This window comes from Hippichthys cyanospilos, chromosome 1, assembly GCF_059441005.1.
Source record: "Hippichthys cyanospilos isolate Australia breed blue-spotted pipefish chromosome 1, RoL_Hcya_1.0, whole genome shotgun sequence".
Taxonomy (NCBI): domain Eukaryota; kingdom Metazoa; phylum Chordata; class Actinopteri; order Syngnathiformes; family Syngnathidae; genus Hippichthys; species Hippichthys cyanospilos.
The window spans coordinates 15024329-15046646 of record NC_142369.1 but is presented as its reverse complement, the minus strand read 5'-3'; the positions used below and the strand labels follow the sequence as shown (position 1 = coordinate 15046646).

General features: G+C 39.6%; 1 protein-coding gene across 2 annotated transcripts in view; it reads left to right on the top strand.

Moving 5' to 3' along the window:
• bin3 (bridging integrator 3) overlaps positions 1-22318 on the top strand; it is a 40744-nt gene that overhangs the window by 5154 nt on the left and 13272 nt on the right. Inside the window, exons 2-6 of one of the 2 annotated variants that reach the window (XM_088419425.1) lie at positions 4421-4469; positions 5137-5177; positions 12842-12903; positions 14956-15092; positions 19334-19374. In XM_088419425.1, coding sequence (XP_088275551.1) covers positions 4421-4469; positions 5137-5177; positions 12842-12903; positions 14956-15092; positions 19334-19374 — 330 coding nt within the window. Of the gene's footprint in view, positions 1-4420; positions 4470-5136; positions 5178-10822; positions 11033-12841; positions 12904-14955; positions 15093-19333; positions 19375-22318 lie in introns of those variants that run through there. The other variant, XM_088419501.1, reaches the window with a different exon arrangement.

Sequence of the window (22318 nt, the reverse complement as noted above, 5' to 3'; positions counted from 1 at the left end):
CATACGAGGTGGAGACAGTTGTGTGACCGGGTTCACACGATGACCTTCACATGCCTCTGTCTTGAAAAGTGCATCCGGGGGAGCCAGAGAGGTGATTGGACATGAAATTGATATTTTTGGTGACACCTTAGGTGGAGCTAAAGGTGTGACTGGATAATAATCATGTTGTATGGTAGTCTGGTAATTCTGGTCATATGGTTGATTGTTCACATACTCTTGAACCCTTTGTACTTTATGCTCAGACGATATTGAGAAGTGTTCATCTCTGTTGAACTTTTCATCTAGCTGCTGAGCTGCAACTTCAAGACTTGTAGCTTCAGCGGTTGCGGCAGCAGCCATTTTCTTCATTCGCAGGACATGTAGCTTAGCTTGAACATCAGCTTGTTGTTTCATAGCTTCTGCTTCCTCTTCAGCATAGGCCAAATGCGCATGTGCAGCTGCCGCTTTGGCTCGCGCTTTGGCAGCTGCGACGCTTGCTAATGACCTACATGAATGCTTTGAGGAGCTAGAGCAACAGGATCTTGTTGCTAAAGATGATTTTGCATCCATTTGGGGTAGTTGCTTTTCCTGGGAATGGTATTTATTGAACTGTTCCTTGTTGTCATCCATGACACACAGTAGCTGTCTCTTTATGGTTGCTTCTGCCGAATAGAGTGTCTTTTTACTGTTCTGTCCTCCCAAGATGTTAAGGTGGTTTTCGTCAAGGTAGACAGACAGCGAACAGCAAAATGAGGGCAACTTCTTTAATAGTTGTGTCGTTCTCACTCATTTTTATTTTGTAAAACTGCAAAGAATAATATATACCAAACATACAGTAAGTATACATATGTGAAATTTACATTTTACCAAACCAACTGTGAAGATTAAATCCAATATACAACCACAAATAATATTCTCTTCTATATGAGATGCTAATGAGCTAACACAAAAATGCTAACGAGTCAACACATACAAAGGCAGCACCATTTAACATGCTGATATAAACTAACATTAGCCAGCTTGTTATCTATAATAACACGAATGACCAACCATGGGCATATTAAGGTAAATAATATTCCATGAAAGAAAACGACTCACAGACACTTGTGGGCCAGCTCTTGTAAGGATGAACAACAACGTGTGGCATTGACATAACTGATCCCAACTGGATCACCTCCCCCTCCCTTTCAGAAATGCACTCCCAACAGCGGCCAGAGGCGGCGCCAAAAAACGAAAACCAAGGCACAAGTCTAACTGTTTTAACTGCTCCAGAACAAGACTCAATAATTAGTTATAAAAAAGAAAAAAACAACCATACAGTATGTCCAAGCGACTCCTTATTTCTTCCAGTTTAATCAAATTAGGCTGAAAAACAAAAAACAAATATAAGTGAAAGTATATGTTAATTAACATGGATTTGAGAAAAAAGTTAACCACTATTCATGAGCATATCTTAAGGATACAATAAGAGCAGCTTTATAACCCTTTACATCCTTGTATTTCTTTCCGTTTTTATGACACTTGGCACATTGTTAGCGTAAAACGGAAGAACGACAGCTATCGCACAATCAAGTGACGTGGCGTCATTCCCTTCACTCGCCGTCAATGGCTGGCAAGCGACGCTTGGGCCAGCACGCACGGCCAAACACAAGGTCAAGAGTGGGGTGCAGCGGCTGTGAAAAGAGGTCTTTATGGACTCTGCACAGGGCTACATTCCAGCACAGCCCGCACACTTGCTCCTATGACGTGACAGCTTTGACTTTGGGGTCACTGGTTGAACAATTCCGCTTCCCAACATCTTCAACCGGCGCTCTGTGCTTGTTGCAAGAGGCGAGGTCGCCATTGGCTCTTCCAGCTCAGGCATAATACCCCAGAAGACTGTTATGTCTTTGTTCATGCCTACGTGCTTTTGGATGGCGGTGACGTTGTGCCTGTTGCAGTAAATGTTGAGTGCGCACTTTGAGCACATTGACAGCTCAGTTAAAGGACCTACACACATGACCCAATTAATGTGGATAACATATTCATTTGTTATTTTTTAAATTCATTTTAGTATCGTTTTATGACTTTGAACGTACATTCTACCGTGTGAAAGGAGTAAGGAAAGGAGAAAGTTCAAAAATCCTCATTGTCACCACTCGCTAAATTAAAACAGCACCCAATTAGTTTAATTAACAACAGCATAATACAGTACGCTTATTAAAGTGATAACTATTACTGTAACATAATGACAGAAAATTAATTCTTGAGTAGAGACTTTCCTTGTTGGCTCACTCAATCACTTATTCTGTGCCAAAAAAAAACAACAAGGTAACAATTTGGAAGTTATTTGGCATTGTTGCTTTAACATTCTGTCTTAATTGTGTTCTTGACTGTGGACTTTGTGTGAGTGTGTGTGTGTGTGGGCGTACGTGCGTGTGTGAGCGTGCATCTTTTTTTAATTAAAAAAAAGTTTTGACTAAGATGCCATCAAACAGATCTACTCTACCTCACACGTGATTTTGCATTCCTTCTTGGTTGCACAATACGGCCCTCCATCACACCCTCTCTTTTCCATCTCATTAGACTACCACACACCTTTTTATTGACGCAGCTGCTGCCTCACCCTGCCTGTCAGACACAACTGTCCATCATATGGCTTAGATTTCAACCCATTAGCGCTGTATCAATGACAACCTGGCATCTCGCGCTTTGGTATGGCACAGTTGGTTTCACAAAGCACTCTGATGTTGCGGCGATACTTATTAAAGCTCGGGCTCGGGTTTTGAAATGGGGATAAAAGTGTGTGTTTTAACTAAGGACAAATAGAATTCTTTTGCCAAAACTCAAGTGGGGCTTTATGACTTTTTTCCAAGTGTAGAAAAGTTTTAGTTAACATTCTTCTCTACCCTATGTATTGACAGCCATTTTTAAGGGGTTGATTCAGGTTTTTTAAGAGGTTAATTACACAGTCTTTATAAATTATATATATTTATTGATATTTGTGTTCATGCAAACTATGGTATTCATGAAAACTCTCTAGTTTGACTTGACAAATAGAAAAATGGGGTTATGTCTTGTCTGCTATTTCTTGTATTTAGTATTTTGTATTCAATGCCCTCTATAGTTATTGGCACACCTGTTTAAGACGTTTAGGTTCTAATAAATAGTTGTTTTTTCCTAAATCATTTGGGACAAAAATTTTACAAAAGAAAACAAAACATTTAATTCAAGCTCATTTATTCAATGCAAAAATAAAATAAAATCTCACATTAAGAAATAAATATTTTATATAAAACCGTGTTTGCTACATTACTTAATACTCTGTATATCCCCCCTTTGCCAATAAAACAGCATCAAATCATCTCCTATAATGTTACACAAGATGGGAGATCGCAGAGAGCGAGATCTTTGACCATTCTGCTTTACGCCATCTCTATTATCCAGTGACCGGTATCCTTTTTTTCTGTAGTCCATTCGACAGGTTTTCAATGGGGTTGATGTTTGGGGCCTTGGCAGGATCTTGATTCTGCGTTGTAAACCATCTCTCCAATAGTCAGTATGAGTGTGTGCTTCTGCAGTACAAATTTAAGACATTTTAAAACATCTTAACCAAGAGTGCCAATAATATTGGGGTCACTTTGTTCAAAACCTTGGTCCTATTTGTAAAGTCATTGAATAATAGATTTTAGTATTAATTGTTGTATTAGTTGCTGTTATTTTGGAAAAATCTGTACAAATACAGAAAATACAGAAACTGGCTACTTTTCAAATATCTGCAAACACCCCTATGTAAAAAAAAAAAAAAAAAAAAAAAAAAAGGCTCAAGTTGCAGCATATTTGCTGGACGTCTGTGTCTCTCTGTGTTTCTTGTTTTTGGATATTTGTCTCCGGTGCCATGAACAAAAAGCTCAGGGGTAGAGAGATGTTCTGTGCCAGAATATATAGTAAATTTGTCACTTAGTGCCGTAGTTATTTCCTGTGGCAGGTATGAGAGAAAGGTTGGCAAGTTAAGAGAGATTAGCAGCAGCTAACAGTTTGCGTACAGTATATGTAAAACACAAATTACATAGTGTGAAAGTGGCAATTCTGAAGTCATTGCAGTGACATTGCTGACCTGTTCTTTTGGCATTTAAGTTTTAGTCAACAACCAGTAATTAATTGTGCATGGTGTCTGTTAGTCTCCAAAGAAATAAGGTTACTGAAAAATAATTTGCAAGTGCTTTCTATCGCCAGTGTGTATGGATTGAATTTCACATTATTTGGTTAGGGTTAAGGTTCCTGTGTGAATATACTGTAAAAGAAGAAAACGAGAGAATTAGGTATATGTTTTATTTTTTTAAGTGAATGTATGTGGTTGCGTGGGACTAATCATATGCTGAAGTGCTAAATCCCCATTTCGCCCCCCCCCTAAACCCAACATGCGTCTGATGACAGACTGACATTGTTTATGTCTATTCAGGATTCCCTTCAAGATTGGACAGCCAAAGAAACAGATTGTTTCCAAAACTGTAAGTAGTCAGAAGTGTGTGTAATATACAATATGGTAATTAATGAAAATACTACTGTTGATGTTCCACGTACAAAAGACTTTGTAAATTGTGATTTGCCTGGGCCAATCGTACAGTTTATAATTACCCAGAAGTGATCATGAGTAGCTTTTCACTAGAAAAACCACATCCCCTCTAATGGGAGTCTCGTCTAAGGAGTCACTGGCATCTCCTGGTTTTCATTCTAGTTTGTGAAAATCTCCCCAGTTTAGTTTGTTTAGAGGCATGGTCAGAGGAGCTCTGAAATTCTTCATCCTAATTACAACTTGAGTTATGATCTATTAATGAGCCTGTCTGTCCAATGAAGGTCTGCCTGCCTTGTACAAAAACCACTGGAATAAAGTGATCAAACACAAGCCTTATCACAGCCGACAAACAACGGTTGATTGTAAGCATGTAATGATGTCCAATTGCTTCAAAGTCCAAACATCCTTCCTCAGATTTATATGTACAATGGAAATTCAGACCTTAAATGAATTTCCTGGCTTTGATATCATCCCCCTTGTGAGGTTTAAAATTATTCATTTTTTTACAATGTGCTCAGACCTTGTAATTAGCCATTTGCTGTGATCGTATCTTTCAATTTCCGTTAAATAATAAAATAACATCTTTTTAAATGTATTTCCAGGTTGAAAGAGACTTTGAAAGAGAATATGACAAGCTCCAAAAGTAAGTCGCCATTGGGAATTAAGATTAATTTGTGACTTCCTTGTATTCATTTCAATGCACTTTATGACCTGTAATTGCCTGAAAGTTTAGTTGAAATCAAAACTGGATACTTTTGCTTTTTAAACGTGAAAATCCAAATTCACAGGGTAGTTATTTGTAGTCATTTGTTTTAAGCTCTAACATAACAATGTGGAAAATCCAAATTGGAATTCTGGACTGGTGTTACCAAAAATAAAATAACAGGAGCCATAAATCCTGGCTTAGAAGATCTCAGACCTTGGATTTTCAAAAATAAAGGCCTGAATTTTACTTTAACATTACCCGTAAATGTCCCGTTCACATGTCTTCAAAATACCATGGACACAATAAACAATCCAGCCATATTTTATTTTGGAGATCTTAGTAAAGCACTACAAAAGTATACTTAATGTTTAGTATAGTAAAACGGGGGTTTCATAATGTGAAACTCGAATAAGGACTTGACTGCAATTATTTAAAAAAAAAACTATTAAACAATTAAATGATCGATATTTTTTTTTTTTTTTTTTTTGTGATTCATCATTGAAGCCTTATTGCCCACTCATACCGGTCATATTGAGCGAATGAAAGGTCCTGCATTTGACAGATATGGTTTTCATATTGTTAAAATTGGATTTCTTAACTGCGGGTATCTTCCACAAAAACCTCAACATGTTTTCATTATTTTTAATTTAACTCAAAACACAAATAACAACATGTTAATTTTGGGGACAACTCTTGAATGCTCACAAACTCATCAGAGACAAAAACCTCCTAAGGGTCTAGTAGTGGAAACAATGGAAAAACGGGTGAGTAGGAGGACCCTTCATCAGTAAGGTGTGGTGCCAATAGACCTCGAAAGTGAGTCAGAGGAGCAGGCTCGTACTGGTATTTGGGTGTTCTGCCATACAGATTCTTATCATGGCATCAAGGCAACTCTCGCTCATGCAAAGCGGGGAGTCTGTTTAGAATCTTGGTAGTTAAATATGTATAGATTTTTTACCATTACTCAATCACTTACCTGTGTTGTTTTTATAGTGAAACAATAAGACTTTTATTACAGTGATGAAGAGTAAAACAAAAGTTACTGCTCTTACTGTGGCGATATAACAATGTTGGACTGAGATCAATTTACTCAATCTTTAGTTTCAGGTTGGAGGGGCTCAGATTACTGAAATCAGACATTTTACACCTTTGTAGTTTCCTTAGCCTGTTGACGGGCACTGTTTACACTGACAATGGGAGCAAATAACGTGGAGCTGGTTTATTTGAGGCACAGTATTGTGAGTCATTTGGAATTGGTTTGGGTTTGCAGCATCAAGACAATGAGCAACTAACTGAGGCTAGTGTGAGCTGACATGCGTTCAAATGTGATTGGTTAATTCTGAACATAGTCTAAATCCGCAGGTTAAAGAGGATGTGTACACTTGTACAGCCATATTGTGTTTTGTCAGATTTTACTTGCCATTTCCAAAATTCCCACCCGCCATTTAATTAATACAGGTTATGAGTATGTGGAACTTAGGGCCTGATCAATTACATCGGCTCATTATGGGCTTTCAAACAATAGCCAAATATAATCTTCCATGAGGGCAATATTTGCAGATTATTTTAACATAGTACCTTTACGTACTCCAAACCATTTTCAGCTGTTGTATACAAGTAAAATTGATGCCATTATTTACTACACATAACCATTTCCTTGTAACCTTAAATATATATCATGAAATGTGTTAAGATCATTCTGTTGACCTATCATTCAAAACAAAGCAAATCATTATTTTTACAAGCAATATAAGGAGGCAACTTAAATTAAGCATGCAGTACATGTGTGAAATATGACACCCATTCAACTTTAAGCAGCACAAACGACAATAATTACCGTAATGTCCTTATTCCTTCATTAATTGCACAATACAACACATTCTGGGAACTGAAAAGGAAGGATTTTTTTTTCAACAATATATTTTCTGTTGTGCTCTGCTATTCACAGGGATTCCATACCAAACCCCCCCTTGAATGGCCAAAAAAGCCCTTGAATGGTGAAAATATGCATATACTGTACAATAATTGACACAAAAATGCATTGGGAGGAAATAAATGATTTTATTCATTATTTTGTTCAAATTCATCAGTCCATTAATCAGTAATCTATTGTTTTTTTCTCTGCCAAAAATTGGCATTAATCCTTAAAAAAAAAATCTTTATAGTATGGGCCCCAAGTACAAATGGTGGCTGATGTTTTATTTATTTTTTTCCATTTATTTATTTATCTTGGTCTCATTTTTTATGTCACTAAAACTGAACAGGGTGGTGTGAACTTTTTATATCCACTTGATCATAGCTCTTGGCAGGGATTTTAAGAAAGTATTAACAGAAGCAAACATTTCCTTATGAAAAGAATACCGAAGAACTGCACATAAGGCATTACAGTGGACCCCCGGGTTACGAACTTAATCCGTTCTGCGGCTACGCTCGTATCTCGGATTGCTCGTATAGCGGGCAATCCAGACCCATGTTAATTCGTGAATGCGTGCAACGCGTGCAGATGCCTTAGGTAAAATCATCACGCTGTATACATATATTAATATTAAGTGACATAATCTACTGTACAGTTGCATTAAATAACAAATACAAAGGAAAAATGACTTTTACCTTTGGAAAGACGTGACTTGTGCTGAGATAAGCAGAGATGAGCAGAGATGAATGCTCGAAGTCAATACGGTAAATCAGATATGTTATTGGTCTTACAGTGTCAAAGTAACTTTTTCAGTCAGGGTTTTCTCTACTTCCTTCCATCCCAACCAGCTGTGCCATCAAGCTAGATAAAGGCGTTCGGCCAATAGCATATCGGCACTTCTGTGATTGACGTGTGACGCCGGCCAATAGCATCTCCGTGAGTGAGACCAGGTGACCTTAATCGACCAATAGCATATTGGCGTCTCCTTGACTGACTGATAATTATTCGCACTTTTTTTTTAAACGGTTGGAATGTATTGACATCTTATTGATAAACACATTTAAACCTGTGACGATTTTTTGTCCTGCAATCGGCACACTTAATTTCATGTCAGCTGTTTTTCCCGACGTGAATTGAGCTGGGCGGAGGCGGAGCGGAGGTAGTGTGTGTTGAATTTACTAGGCACCACACTTGTTGCTTGTTCGAGCGTCAGTTCACCGTTGGTTACAACTCACAGAATTGCAAGATTGGCGCTGTACCAAAGCATGTCGGGAGGTCGCCGCCTAACATGACATGCAGTTTTGTCAAGCCACCATTATATGGCTCTGCAATACCAGCCATATCAGGGTGCAGAGATTAACCTCTTGAGTTAATACGGCAACGCTTATAGGCTATTGGTCTTACAGTGTTACAGTAACTCTTTCAGTCATGGTGCAAATCACGGAGATACTAAAACATCATCCTCTTATTTCTTCCTTTACCGCTGCTAGTAATTTTAGAAGCTATGTCTAACAGATAAAGTTTGCAAAGTCTTCAAAACATTCCGTTTTTCACTCATTTTGTCTACTTCCTTCCATCCTGTCCCATCAAGCTAGATAAAGGCGTTCGGCCAATAGCATATCGGCATTTCTGTGATTGACGTGTGACGCCGGCCAATAGCATCTCCGTGAGTGAGACCGGGTGACCTTAATCGACCAATAGCATATTGGCGTCTCCTTGACTGACTGATAATTATTCGCACTTTTTTTTAAACGGTTGGAATGTATTGACAATTAATTAAAAAAAAAAACACACATTTAAACCAATGACAATTCTTTGTCCTGCAATCGGCACATTTAATTTCATGTCAGCTGTTTTTCCCTTTAGCTGTACAAACACTACACTTAAATGGTAATACTGTATATTTAGACACCGTGAGTGAGACAGTCAGTGTGAGATTGTAAGACCAATAGCGTTCACGTTACCGCCATAAGTACCTGTTGATGATTGTAGATGACGCAACTGCTGAATATATTGACGCAGTTAGGCGAGAACATTTCTACATACTCAATGGATGGTTAGTCGGAATGCTCGCAAGACGAGAGGTTTGCTCGTAAGCGGAGGACAAAAATCTCCTTGATCCACGCTCGTAAGGCGAAATGTTCGCAAATAAGGATGCTCGTAAGCCGGGGGCTGACTGTACTTGATAGATGATGTTTTCAGCAAGACTGGCTGCTCTTCAAGCTAGTGTTTAGTCGCTTATTGTTCTACGTGGTATGATTACTTGTTTGCTTTTTAATTATTCAAAAAATAAATTGCACCTGCACCATTTTCTGGAACATTTCTGGGCATAAAATTTTTTTCAACAAGTGACTGTCATTGCCTTTTTTAGAATGATGGTCATACCGTTTTAACATGTTTGGTTCCGTAAATATTAATAGAGGTTTTTTTTTAGCTTTTTTTTTTTTTTTTTTTAATAAAGGAAATAACTTTTATGTAGCATGATCTTAACAAGGAATACTTTGTGAATTAAGACCCTTTCTCGGCCAAATCTGAGTCAGGCTTGATTTGATGAATGATTTGGGAACACTTATGCTGTGTACAACATGTGATGATGAGCAAAGAGTAGCTCCCGACCACTGCATGTGCAAATACAGTAGTCACCATGTCAATTTTGGAAGAGGTCCAAGATTCTCCAATTGCAGATATGGTTGCAAATAACAATTATTTTAATAATTGAGTAATTTGTCAATTATTTTGATCAATTGTATTTGTATAAAACGTTTTGATTCCTATAAAAAAATGCCCTTTTTTAATTGACTATAGAAAATGAAGTCATTTATTTTATGATGTGGTTGCTGGTTTGGCGTGTAACATGTCAGAAAACTGTCAAAAATGCTGTTCATTTTTTTTCCAAAGTAAAAGTACATTTTTGCAACACAATATTAATGTCTGCTTTCATAGAGCGCTCAAAAAATCCAGAAAAATCCAGAAAAATCCAGCCATCCAAATTGTATAGTAATTGTAAACCCAGCGAAAGACAAATGTCTCCTTAGTTGTGTTGTGGATGCTGTGTGTATATTCTCTCAAGTGTTGTTTTTTGTGGAAAGCACTTTACAGTGTTTGTCCTAAACATGCCATAAAAAGTGACTTAAAATAAACGTGAGCTGTTATTCGATTTGGTCTCCGTTATTTTAGAGGCTTATTATTCCTCATCATAAGCAGGCATTGTGTGGATTGTGTTTTGTTTTTCATAATATGATTTTTACGGGAAAGTTGCGGCTTGGTGGAGGTGACGTTGGGGCAGTGGGTCAAGGAGCAGCAGCTGTTCCATGAGGCCACCCTATTAGCACCTTTTGGAAAGCGCTTCAAGCCTCACCTGACTCTCCTCACCCATACTCACTTGCGCTCTGTCGATGCTGAGAGTAGCAAATCTGCAACAACACAGCGTGTGAGAGATTGTCAAGTAGAAGTGACTACGCCAAACATGACTTCATTAAGTGCACCAATCAAGGATTGGAAAAACACATAATGGCTTGTTTACACGGTGACATGCTTTCATGGATCACGACAAGGAAGTCAATCTCCCCATTGATCTCTTCAAACGGTTTTAAGAAAGCTTTGGTGCAGTTGTATGTTTTTAATTTAATCAAAGAAAAAGAAATCCCCGTGTTTGTAACAATAAGGGGTTAATGTGGTGTGTCCAATCCTCACAGCACAGGCAGGAAGCCGCTCTGCAATGAAACTGATTAAATCTTGCCAAAAGTATTGCTAATAATGTTGGCTGTAGCATTTTGCCGGAATACCAAAAACACATTTGTGACTATGAGAAAATGAAGCTTGTGATTGCTTCAGAGGACATCTGATGCAGCCCGAGAGACCCACTTGCATCTAATTGGTGAGAGTGATATAAGAAGTTACTGTGGAGATTTTTCTGACAGTGCTGTGCTGTGAACAATAAAGCGCCGTGTTGCATCATTCACTGCGCATGACATTTTTGGAACAAACCTCCATCTGGTAGCTGGCGATTTGCTGTGAAATCCTTGAAAATGTCAAGACGCTCAAAAGCGTGTTATGATAGGTATTAATTAATGAATCCTTACTACCCCTTAGTCCACATGTGTCAAACAGATGGCCTGCGGGACATAACTTGCCCACGCTGTCGAAAAAAAGTCCAGCCTGCTGCATGATGAGATTATTAATAATTGTTGTTATTGTTACACGTGCTTTCCAATGTTACACGTTAATGGTGGAGAAAAGTATGGAAGCTTCAAATCAAAAAGTCCTCTGTATTGGAAATGTAAAGGCTCAGTGGCATTGTAAATGTCTATAAATGTAAAAACAGTGACAACATCTTTCCTATGTCTGTACAATCCGATGTGTTTGAAAATAATCCCCATGAAGCTTTTTCTCACCATGTAAAGTCAAGAAGCGCTAGCTAACACGCTTCTGGGGTTCCTTGCTCTCAGATCACAAGAGGAGGCTCATCGGCGGCCCCACTTCCTCGCTTGGGAATTCAGATAACTGAGCTGTTCTGTTAACTTAGGCATCTAGGGATAGGTGCAGCTTTGGGGTGTAGGGACAGCTTGCTATCTAACTGCAGTCTAGAGATAGAAATGGGCCTGGTATGAGGACCAAGTATAGCAGCGGTTTGGATAACCCCTGATCGAACAAGGCTTTGGTTCTTTGATTGTGGGGGAACGGGGACCTCATGTTGGTTTTTGTACTAATTAAATTTGCGGTAAAAATTTCCGAATTCTAGTATCAATTTAAGGTACCGGTAATTGTCAGTCCTTCAAAAGTCTTTCATTAAAGAGCGATTAAGGGAAATTTGTTTAAATGTTGGTCCCCTCATGTTTTCAGGTTTCATTTCAACTCACTCAGAAATGAATCGCAACCAAACAAATCCATTGTGTTTTAGTGTTGATAATACAGAAATGTGTGGGTAACTCATTATGTAACAGAATCAATTGTAGCTGCATGATTCTAATGTACCACTGCGCTTATTAGGCTGCATAAAGTCAAGTGCATTTTTGCCCTTGATGTGCAATCACATTATAGAACATTGTGTTCTGTTGGCACCTCTTTTAAACAAATTTCAATTTTCTCTTAAAAAAACACCTTTGCTTTTTAATACAAATCGGCAACACATTTCATTTCCTTGTCCAGCTCTTGTCATGCCCCCCACAACTTTCCATGGACTATTCAACCTCAAATGAGAAATCTCTTGCAAAACAAAGGTGAAAATGAAACCCTATTTCTCTGTTCATCAAACCAGGAGGAACAAAGTGACAATGGTCTCAGGGGACATTGTAAACCCCTCGTTTGCCTCAATAGATATAATGAGTGTCGTGTGTTTTCAGCCTCCTTAGTTGGGTAATTGCCATTTTTAACACCCATCAGTCGATATTGTACAGTGGTGGAATGATCAAAGACATTAATGCTTTTGAAGCAAATATAGTCGATGTTAGAACGCTTACCTGTTTTGTTAATTATCTAACGGATGCTATAATAACTTTGTATGCGGAGCCAGTGGAACGTGTAATTTCTTCTCGTAGCGCATTCTGTGTAACTTTGTTCAGACTCTTAAATTGTTTACAATAAAACAGTTGAACTCTCATACTAGTGCAGTTTTTCCTGTTTTTTTTCAGTCTGTATTATATCACTGCAGCAGATTGTTTTGATGATCTTTCTTCTTGTCGCACAGGCTGGAGGATCAGACAAAAAAGCTTCACAAGGACATGAAGAAGAGCACAGAGGCTGATTTAGGTTTGTTCCGCTACCATCTTGTGCACTTGCGCTTTTGAATGCCGTCGATTGCCACATGTTGATTGGCAGGTTTTTCAAGGCTGCAAAGATATTTGTCTTGTCTCGGTTCCTTCGCCCATGTGCCAGACCTTGGAGCCACTCAACAAATGAGTTGAAAAGAATGCCGAGCTTCTGCCTTATTCTTTCATATATTTTTCCAGGCCGTTAAAAGTATGTGTATGCATATGTACTTTTGCATGTACTCTTAAATGTGTGTCATTTGTGCCCAAGTTTGGACTTTGTTATGATTTGGTTTTCGCGCGCCAACATAATTGTTAGCTGTAAGAATTAGGCCTGTAACTGTTATTTTAATAATCAATTTTTTTTTGGTTATTTAGTCAATCAATGAATATTATTTTTTTAATCATGCTTTAATTTCCATCCTATTGTTAAAAAATGTGTCTTTTTCTTTCATATTGATTGTAAAAAGCACTAACTTTTTTTTATGTTCGATCGCAGTTTGGTTCATAATGTTAGAAATTGGACAACGATCTTGATTATTTTTCTCCTAGTAAAAACAGTTGTTGGTAAAATTCTTATTTTGATTCAACAGAGGCTTCACTACATGAGTGAGTATTCAGTAAAATAATTTTGTTGAACATACGTCACAAACGGCCAATTTAAAAAAAATATATATATATCTTTGTCATTTGAGACAAGATCACAATAGTATCCAGCAGCATGTTACTTGTCAGCGGGTGAGAAAAACAAAACCACTTCACCAAGGTAATTAATTGGTTGAAATGGGTCTCTGGAAAGAAGTGTGAAAACAGGCCAGTGACTCTTCCACATTCGATAAAGGCCATTTTCACCACAGCCCTGCCTGTCAACTTGTGTCTCCTGCAACATAGCTCATTAGTTTTGACACTGGAGTCATAATGTGCTGTGGATGCTCAATGTCGAAACAAAGTGCACTTTAACGGTAATTGGTGCCGTCACTGCCGAAATTCTTGGTGCCTTGGTAAATATCCAACATGACGGCTGGCCCTTGCGACCTCATATATGTGCATTAGGGGAACAGTGTGCAATCAATTATGATTACTTGAAATTTTAAATTCTGCTAGCTTATGTCTAAGGCCTGGACTACACAAAAACATTTTTCAAATGTTAACAGATACACAGTTTAGGACGTATTTTGTGTGTGTGGGCACCCCAGAGAATTTCAATACGGAACTTCCCGCACACTGTCTTTCACCAACTAGTAAAAAAAATCCAGTCATCCAATGGAGAGAGAGAGACACTCACAAACATGAAGATGACCAGGCTCATCTGGGTCAGCACCGATGGTTGCCCAATGCTTCTGAAGGGGACCGGACGTGGGAGCATTGTAAGATGGTGACGTTGCCAAGGAAATACTTTCTTTGAAAAATAATTCCTTCCATCTGGGGAACCTACAGTTATATACAGTAACAAAAAGGGAAAAAATGACGACTTAGGGCAGGCCAACATCCTGTGAAGATGGCTGGTAAGTGCGGAAGGATAAGCAGTTTAGAAAATGGATCAATAAGCATCTGGTAGGATACTGCTGAGCTTTGTTTTATTAAACGTACAATATGTTTTGTCCATATAAAATTAAAAAACAACCGCAACGTTGTTTTATTTACTGACACTGTCATGTGGCAGAGAACTTCTTTGATTAGCTACATTCCGTCACATCGTAGTCTGCAGAGTAGAAGACCTCGGCTTCACTGCAAGATTTTGGGGGGTTGTAACTATTGAATAAGTTCATTATTTAAGATTGTCAAGCCCAAATGATTTTGGACCCAAATATTAGGATAAATACACACTTTACACACCTTATACAGAAGTGTGTCTGTCTGTCTGTCATAACCTATATTATCCATCAGAAATAAGACTCGCACATTTGTCGGAACAAAAACAGCCTGATCGTCTTTGTGTGTACCCTGCCTTACATTTGGCCCTCTATCATCTGCAAGCTATTCAAATCAATTGTCCAGTGCTGTGGTCGTTGAATGAACAGTGTCTTCCATTTATTTGTTTTGTGTTCCACAGCCATGTCAAAAGCGGCAGTGAAGATCTCCGCCGACCTTCTGAGTAACCCACTATGTGAGCAGGACCAGGCCTTTTTAGAGTCCATGACAGCTTTGGACACAGCTATGAAGACAATGGACTCATTCAACCAGGAAAAGGTCTGTATCACACTCAACCATGCTCCCCCTTGTCCTCTTGACTCTTCAAACTGTATTGACAAACCTTACGCCCCTACCTGTACATGTGGGTCAATTTTTGTCAATATTTCTTCCAATGTTATCAGGTTCAAGCTTTCCTTATGTTTTTTCTCCCTCTGCTGCTTTTTTTAAGCGACTGTGGAATTGTCATGTAAACTCAATTTTCCCCTTATCTGCTGTGACTCATAACTGTCGAACATAACTTGTGAAATAGAGGCATTTTCTTGACTCACAACTTCTAAAGCCTGTGAAGTTGTATTAAATTCATGTTGAATATTTTTATATGAATAACTCAGTCGTTTCTGCTGTCCTTGCACTTGGTCTCTTGCCTTATTGTGATTGGTTAAGATAAAAAGAGACGGCAAGAAAAGTAAAGCCTTTGAAAGTACAAAACAACATGATTTCTGTGTGAAACAAGTTTCAGAGCATTTCATTTTTCTTTTGTTCTATTGGATTTTGTTTATTAGTGATATTTATGTTTAAGTATTTAAATTTGTTTCTATTTTTTAAAAACAAATTCAAGTTTTTATGTGTTCTATTACTTCTTTTAATCTTTCTTTAATTCAATTTGAGTTGCCATACTTAAGATTTGTGTTCATTTATTTCAATACTGAGCATATTTTTAAATAAGATAAAAAAAAAATAGAATAATAATAAAAAAAAGTGCATTTCGACCAAGTCCTGTATGTTTTTTTACAATTTTGCAGGTTGTTCAAAAGAACACACGACATAAAAAAATAATAATATGAAGATCTCTAAAATTTGGGCGGGGCTTGGATTATCTGTCAATAGCGATTAACCAAATATGGAACCGCAATGGCAGAAAACCACTCAACTTGGTTGATCTGACTACATCTCTTTGCAATCTGACATTGTTGTTTCCAGTTATACAGAGATAGACACAACAATGGAGACAACATGGATCAAGAAAAGTGGTGAAATCCAAGAGGAAGTAGTTGATAACAAAGGTCATGTTAGCTCACTTTATTCCTAAATAATTATTCTGACTTTTCACAACAATATCTCTTCCTTCTCAGAGTGTTCATGAGTTCTGAGTACAATCATGGCCACAGGTACTTGCCATATTATCATGGTTGTGCAAAGTGTGCATCCTTAAGGCATAACTGACTGACTTCTAAAAAGGACAAAGCATGCAATACTGGAGAGACATAGTGCCGTCCCCCCCTCAATAATCTGGCAGTTCATGCGTCATTGTTAGGCTCAATGACCTTCTCTAAGCCATTGTGGTCTAAGTTACCTTCTTTTGGAGTACCGTTAAACATCTTCTGTCATCTAGACAATCACTTTATTCATGAAACACATCCATCCATTCATTAATGCCTCTTTATCCGAGGTCGGGTAGCAGGGGCAGCAGTTTTAGCAGAGAAGCCCAGACTTCCCTCTCCCCAGCCACTTCATCCTGCTCCTCTGGGAGAATCCCCAGGTGTTCTCAGGCCAGCCAAGAGACTTAGTCTCTCCAGCGTTTCATGGGTCGTCCCCGGGGCCTCCTCCCTTTGGGACATGCCAAGAACCCCACACCAGGGAGGCGCCCGGGAGGCATCCTAACCAGATGCCCGAACCACCTCAACTGGCTCCTCTTAGAGCGCAGGAGCTAAAACTGCAATCCCTAACTTTCTAGTCGACAGATCTAGAACACAGAACACAGCAGGGGAAAATTGGAAAGCCCTTATGCACAAAAAAAGGCTAACTAACCTCTGTGAGCATTCAAAACTAGAACTTTAGTTGAAAACTAGACTCAGGAACTCGGATGACGGCTTGACATAACAATTAGAGAGCTTGTCTTGATGTTCCCGCAATGTGTCACAGATCTAAGATACTTTCAGACATCAATTCTGTATGACATAATAAAGCAAACTAAAGAACCATAGCAATTGCATGGCAACTGAAGACCAAACCGGTCCAAACAGTAAATATAGGACACTGTGACAGTAAACATGATCAAAGCATCTGATAACACAACATTATGTTCTGTTAATTTTTCTATCTTAACCCAAACGCAAATCCCGAGACCCGACTAATTTGTCTTTACGCGAGCAATTAAAAAGTACATTTTTCTTTATATGTCCCAGTCAATGCAATGAGATTTTGATACATTTCTAGGGTTGAGTCTTTGTAATATACCACATTTGAGTGTTTTTACTGTGTGGTCCTTAGTTTGGCTTTAGTCCAATCACATGTTTTTTCTTCCGCTCCCTCCATTTCCTCAATATCTACACAATAAAGTTGTCTCATTATCTGCTTAGCAGCAGTGCTCATGTGTCAGTGAGCGCAATGTGCAACTTTTCTTTCGTTTGCAAAGGTTCTTGATGCTCAACAGAGTGCAATTGTTTGTTAGCTAGAATTTCATTCAGCCTGATGCTGTACCTCTGTGATGATAGACAACCTTCAGCCAGAGAGGAATTGACAGCTCGTCATACCTGATATTGCCCCACTTCTACCCTTCCTGCTAAATAAACTTCCTAACCTTCATTCTGTGTTGACTTCTGGTAAAGTGGCTAAACATGAGCTCAAGGCAAGAAAGACATCGCGAGCGCTTTCAGCCGCGCGGAATCACCTGAGGTTTGCTAGGCGTTTCTCACATCCACGCCATGCTTCGCCATGCGTGTGTGTTTCCAGCTGACTGTTGATTCCGACGGCACCCACAGCAAAACCCTGGCGCTCCTGCGAAAACAGACACAAAAGCAGCCACCCTTGGCTCGGCTGCGCGTTGAGACGAGATGTTGCGCCGCAGGGCCCGCGAGTAAGAGAGAGCATCCAGCGCATGAAACGTGGAGCGATAATGAAGGCAGCAGTGGCCCAGGTCTGTGTGTTTATTTCTGGGGCTGAGGAGGGCGCGCAGCCCCGCCGGCGCACTGCTGCCGAAGCTGAGCCCCAGCATAGATGGCGGCGGCGCGGTTGAGGATGCTCCGTTTGGAGGGATATTGATTTCCTCTGCGATCTGCGTGTATTTTTGGGAGGCCTGTGTGTCGGGCTGGCCTCTGCCCCGTGACTCACTGATGGAGACTGCTGCTTGAGCGTCGGCCTCGGGCACTGCGGGGCCTCCGAGGAATAGCTCTGCCCCTCCTCTCTGTGGGAAGGGGCAGAGGGTAGAGGGCACCGGCATGCTTAAGCAAATCTGCCGCTGCTTCTTCTTTTCCCTCCTTGCCGCATCCTCTCACCTTTTACAAGCGCCGGGAAGGGGGGGGGGGGGGTAGTGTTGGTGTGAATATGTAAAACAAAAGACCATGTGAATTCCCATACAAGTGTTTGTTATTGCTTTCCATTTTTTCCTTCCCTCCAACCACAATCAAGCAGTTTGCACTTGGAAATGTGCCTCAGCATTTCGGTGCCTTCTCATAGCTGTTCGGGGCATTTTCACATCGCGCAGCTGCGACCTCGCTTCCATTTGTTAGATTGCCGTATCAGCTGTCCTTCTGATAGCCGATAAATGTATGATAGCTCCTTGTCTTCATCATGATCGCATGCGTCTGACGCCTCACATGTCCATGCTTTCAAATGGCCCCTTTGTTTTCTACACGTTGACTCTTCATGATGCTCAACGCTGCCATTTTTGCGGATGTGGCTGGAACTGTCATTTTGAATCCTGAAGAAACTTCACGAATCATTTGCCAACTTCTTGTGCTGAGGCTGGAGGCCATGAAATGTGATGTTAGTTTACCTCAATTTAACGCACATACTCACTCATGTCACCCTCCTCCCTTTTTTCTTCCTGACTTTGAATTCTGTAAACCAGAAGGAAAATGTGCGGAAAAAAAAAGATAAACTGTTATTGTTTAAAATGTTTTTTTGCAAAGAACTTTCATCTTGTATGGCGGCCCACCTTCCACAGGATTTGAAATCAGTGGGGCTTTGCTTTCATGTCCGTCCCTTGACAGTTGCATCCTTTTGTATATCAAACTTGATGAATATTCAGGGGTTTAACCTCAGGGTTTGCATGCAATAAAATCATCACCAAAGGTTTTTTTTTTTGTAAGCTCCCCTCTACTCATTCTCCCCACTCAGACATTCCCCCCTTTATCCTGATTGCTCTGTTTGAAATGTATATTGTCATTTGTGCAGCGACATTCTTGCTAATGAGTGAGAAATGTAGCAGGGATTTAGTCTGAGTGTAACTATTTTTGACAATTTGTAATTTCACCACCTTTTGATGCTGACATGTTTTCATGTTTATTGCACTGTAGGTCAACCAGATTCAGAAGACTGTTATCGACCCTCTGAAAAAGTAAGTCTATTTTTTTTTTTTTGGTTCATTTTCCACTGCATGATGCTCACTCAGCTCTTTGTGGCTGTATTTTTTTTTCATACATTTCCTTAGGCAAACTCAGGTGTCACAAGGTACTATTTCTAAATGCACAAATATATAAAAAAAAAAATCCTGATCACTTAAAACAAAGCTTTTCAGTTATGTTGTGTTATAGTTTGAACACAGAGGTCAACTATGCAAAATGAGTACATACAGCACCGTAAATATTAGACAAGGAGAAAATGAGGGATAAAGAAGAACTTATAGTTCTGCCATTTCACCTGTGTTAACCACAGGATAAAGTGAATAAATACAAAACTGATTCTTGATCAGAATTTATTACCTCTTTCAGTGCCAAGTAGTTTCGGAAATGGCAACCCCTAGAGTGCCAGCCGATTGAGAGCATTTGCACTCACCTTTCAAGGCCAACAAAATATTGTGTGCTATGTCTATGCCAACATGCATGGTACCATATACAGTATGTTGCAAAATAGTTGACCCCATTCTAACTGCCCATGTCTCGGAAACTACTTTATGGATCTTAATGAAACTAAATACACTTTATGTTGAAGGTCATAAGTTTTATTGGTTAAATTTAAAAAGAAAAGTACAAATATTTGTTGGTTCTGTGACACATTTTCATAAATGTTCAATATGAGCACCGCCTGTGACTCTGCACACTGCTCCACTGTCTGTGCTGATGTTGATGGCCGTCTTGGCAATTTAGGTATGCATAAGCAGCCCTTTTCTTGAAAATTATGGTGCCGTTTACTAATCCGACTTGGCTGCTGTGAATTTGCCATCAGATTCTTCGTCAAATGCCGTGGATGCGGGTTAGTTGGTTGCTTACAATTACACGTCTCTCGTGTATTCTCAACCACATAATCCACTTCATCATCTATGTCTTCATCATTTGGCCTACCACAGGACATACTGTACTTTGCCTGATTATGTTTTTGCCCTTCATTCTCATTCTCTTTCGTCCTCCCTCCCACCCTCCCTCCACCTGCACAGCTCCAGTTCTTCTTTGCCTGGCTTTCTTACCCAGCATGAGCAACACTTCCATCAAATGATCACAGTTCATCGCCATAGTGCTCAATTGACTTGATATTTAGAGGAGCGCTAGTCTAGGGTGTCAGCTACCCAAAAGAAACAAGAATATTTATCATTGGCACACAACTTAAGTATTTTACAAGAGGAGAATGCTTGTATGTGGCACTGAAAGAGTTAAATGAATGTGACAGCACAACTGAAATGTTTTTTCACTTTAGATTGTAGCTGACAATGGGACCCAAAAAACTTGGTGCTTGCCAGATGTCCAATGTCCACATGAGCATGTTCAGCACTTTTTTTTTTTTTTTTTAAGAGAACTTTTATTAGAATTATTAGTTCACCAGAAAAGTAGTGGAAATCTATGTGCAAACTTAGACCATCTCTACAGGTCTGAAATGGCTCCTATTTCTCAAGCCCCGGGTTACATCAGGCTAGTAAAAAGGTATCTGCGCCACAGTACCTAAAAACTTTTTCAAGTCGTCCTTGTGAATACATTTAATTGGCTAATGGCCATCCCAAATTTCTAAATACTAATTTGGAAGATAAGTGGATCATTTAGTAGATTCTGCCAGCAATCCAGATCTGTTTATTAGTATCTTGAAAAATACTTTCCAAGGTGATAAGTAGCGGAAGAACTGAAATGGGCTATTGAAAAAGAGAACAAGGGACGAAGCAGTTGCTGCTTTGGTGAAAGCGTGTCTGGAAGATAGTTTATACGGTTCTTATTCCTAAAAGTCGCCCCCATCTGAGCAGACAGCGAGTGCTATTCCATTCCTTCAGCGGCTTTCTTGTTTCATGATCACGCACACACACACAGGCATGCAAAGCAGAGGTACTTAAGGGAGTGGTTGGATGCTCCCACTCATCTTCCGGACGGCTTGTTAAGGTTTTGCTTCCTCCCGTGGCTCCTCCCAGGACTTTCAGCATAGGCTGCTTACACACTTATGTTTCCCACTGAAGCATTTAATACGAGTATAAACAATTAACAGCACATGAAAAAAAAATCAACAGAGTACACATAAATCTGTTGGACGGCACGTGGGTCAGATAGTGTACGTGTCCGTTCTTTTCTCCTCCTTTGCTCCGGTGGCGCAAAAATGACAGGATGGAATGGTTCTAATTTCCTCTTCATGGTGGGCGGCAGGCGGACGTGTGGGCCGGCTCAGAATATGGCAAAGGGCCCAGCTTCCTGGGCCCAGAGCAGTGAATCGTTGAGAAAAAAGAAGTGTCACAAGACGGTGCACGCTTTCAAGCATACTTAAGCATCCAAAGCAGTGAAAGTTGCCATTTATGCCATTGCAGTCCGAAACTTTTAATGCCATCTCCTCGTTCATTAACCTGCCATCAATTTGCCAGCATTACCACTGTGTGACTTATTAGTTTATCCAACAGTCCAGCTTGCCTAAAAGCTGCTATATTTTTAAAGCCTCCATTAAGATTCCATTAGTCCCTCACTAATGAATATTTCCCCATTGTTTGCTCGGCACCTAAATACTATTAGCCATTTTGTGTTTGTCAGAAAAGTTAATATTAATGGAAAGCCTTCAACGCTAAACGTGTATGCCGGATTACTAGTGTTGTAACTGTGAGAAAAAAAAAATACTGGTATCCAGTTGTGTCGTAGTACTTAAAAATGTGTAGCAAACACACACGCACACTCTTTTTCTTCGCCGTCCCTGCTTCTGTCTTTTCTATCTTGTTCCCCAGATGTGCACTTAATCCACTCAGCAAGGTCCCTGAATGACATCACGTTGTTTATTTGATGGGAGGGGATGGGAGTGCGTGGGCACGGAGGCATTTGTGTTATCTGGGCCTCCTAACCTTACCCTTTGTACACTTTGCGGTAAGGCAAGTTAGAGATTTGTGCCTC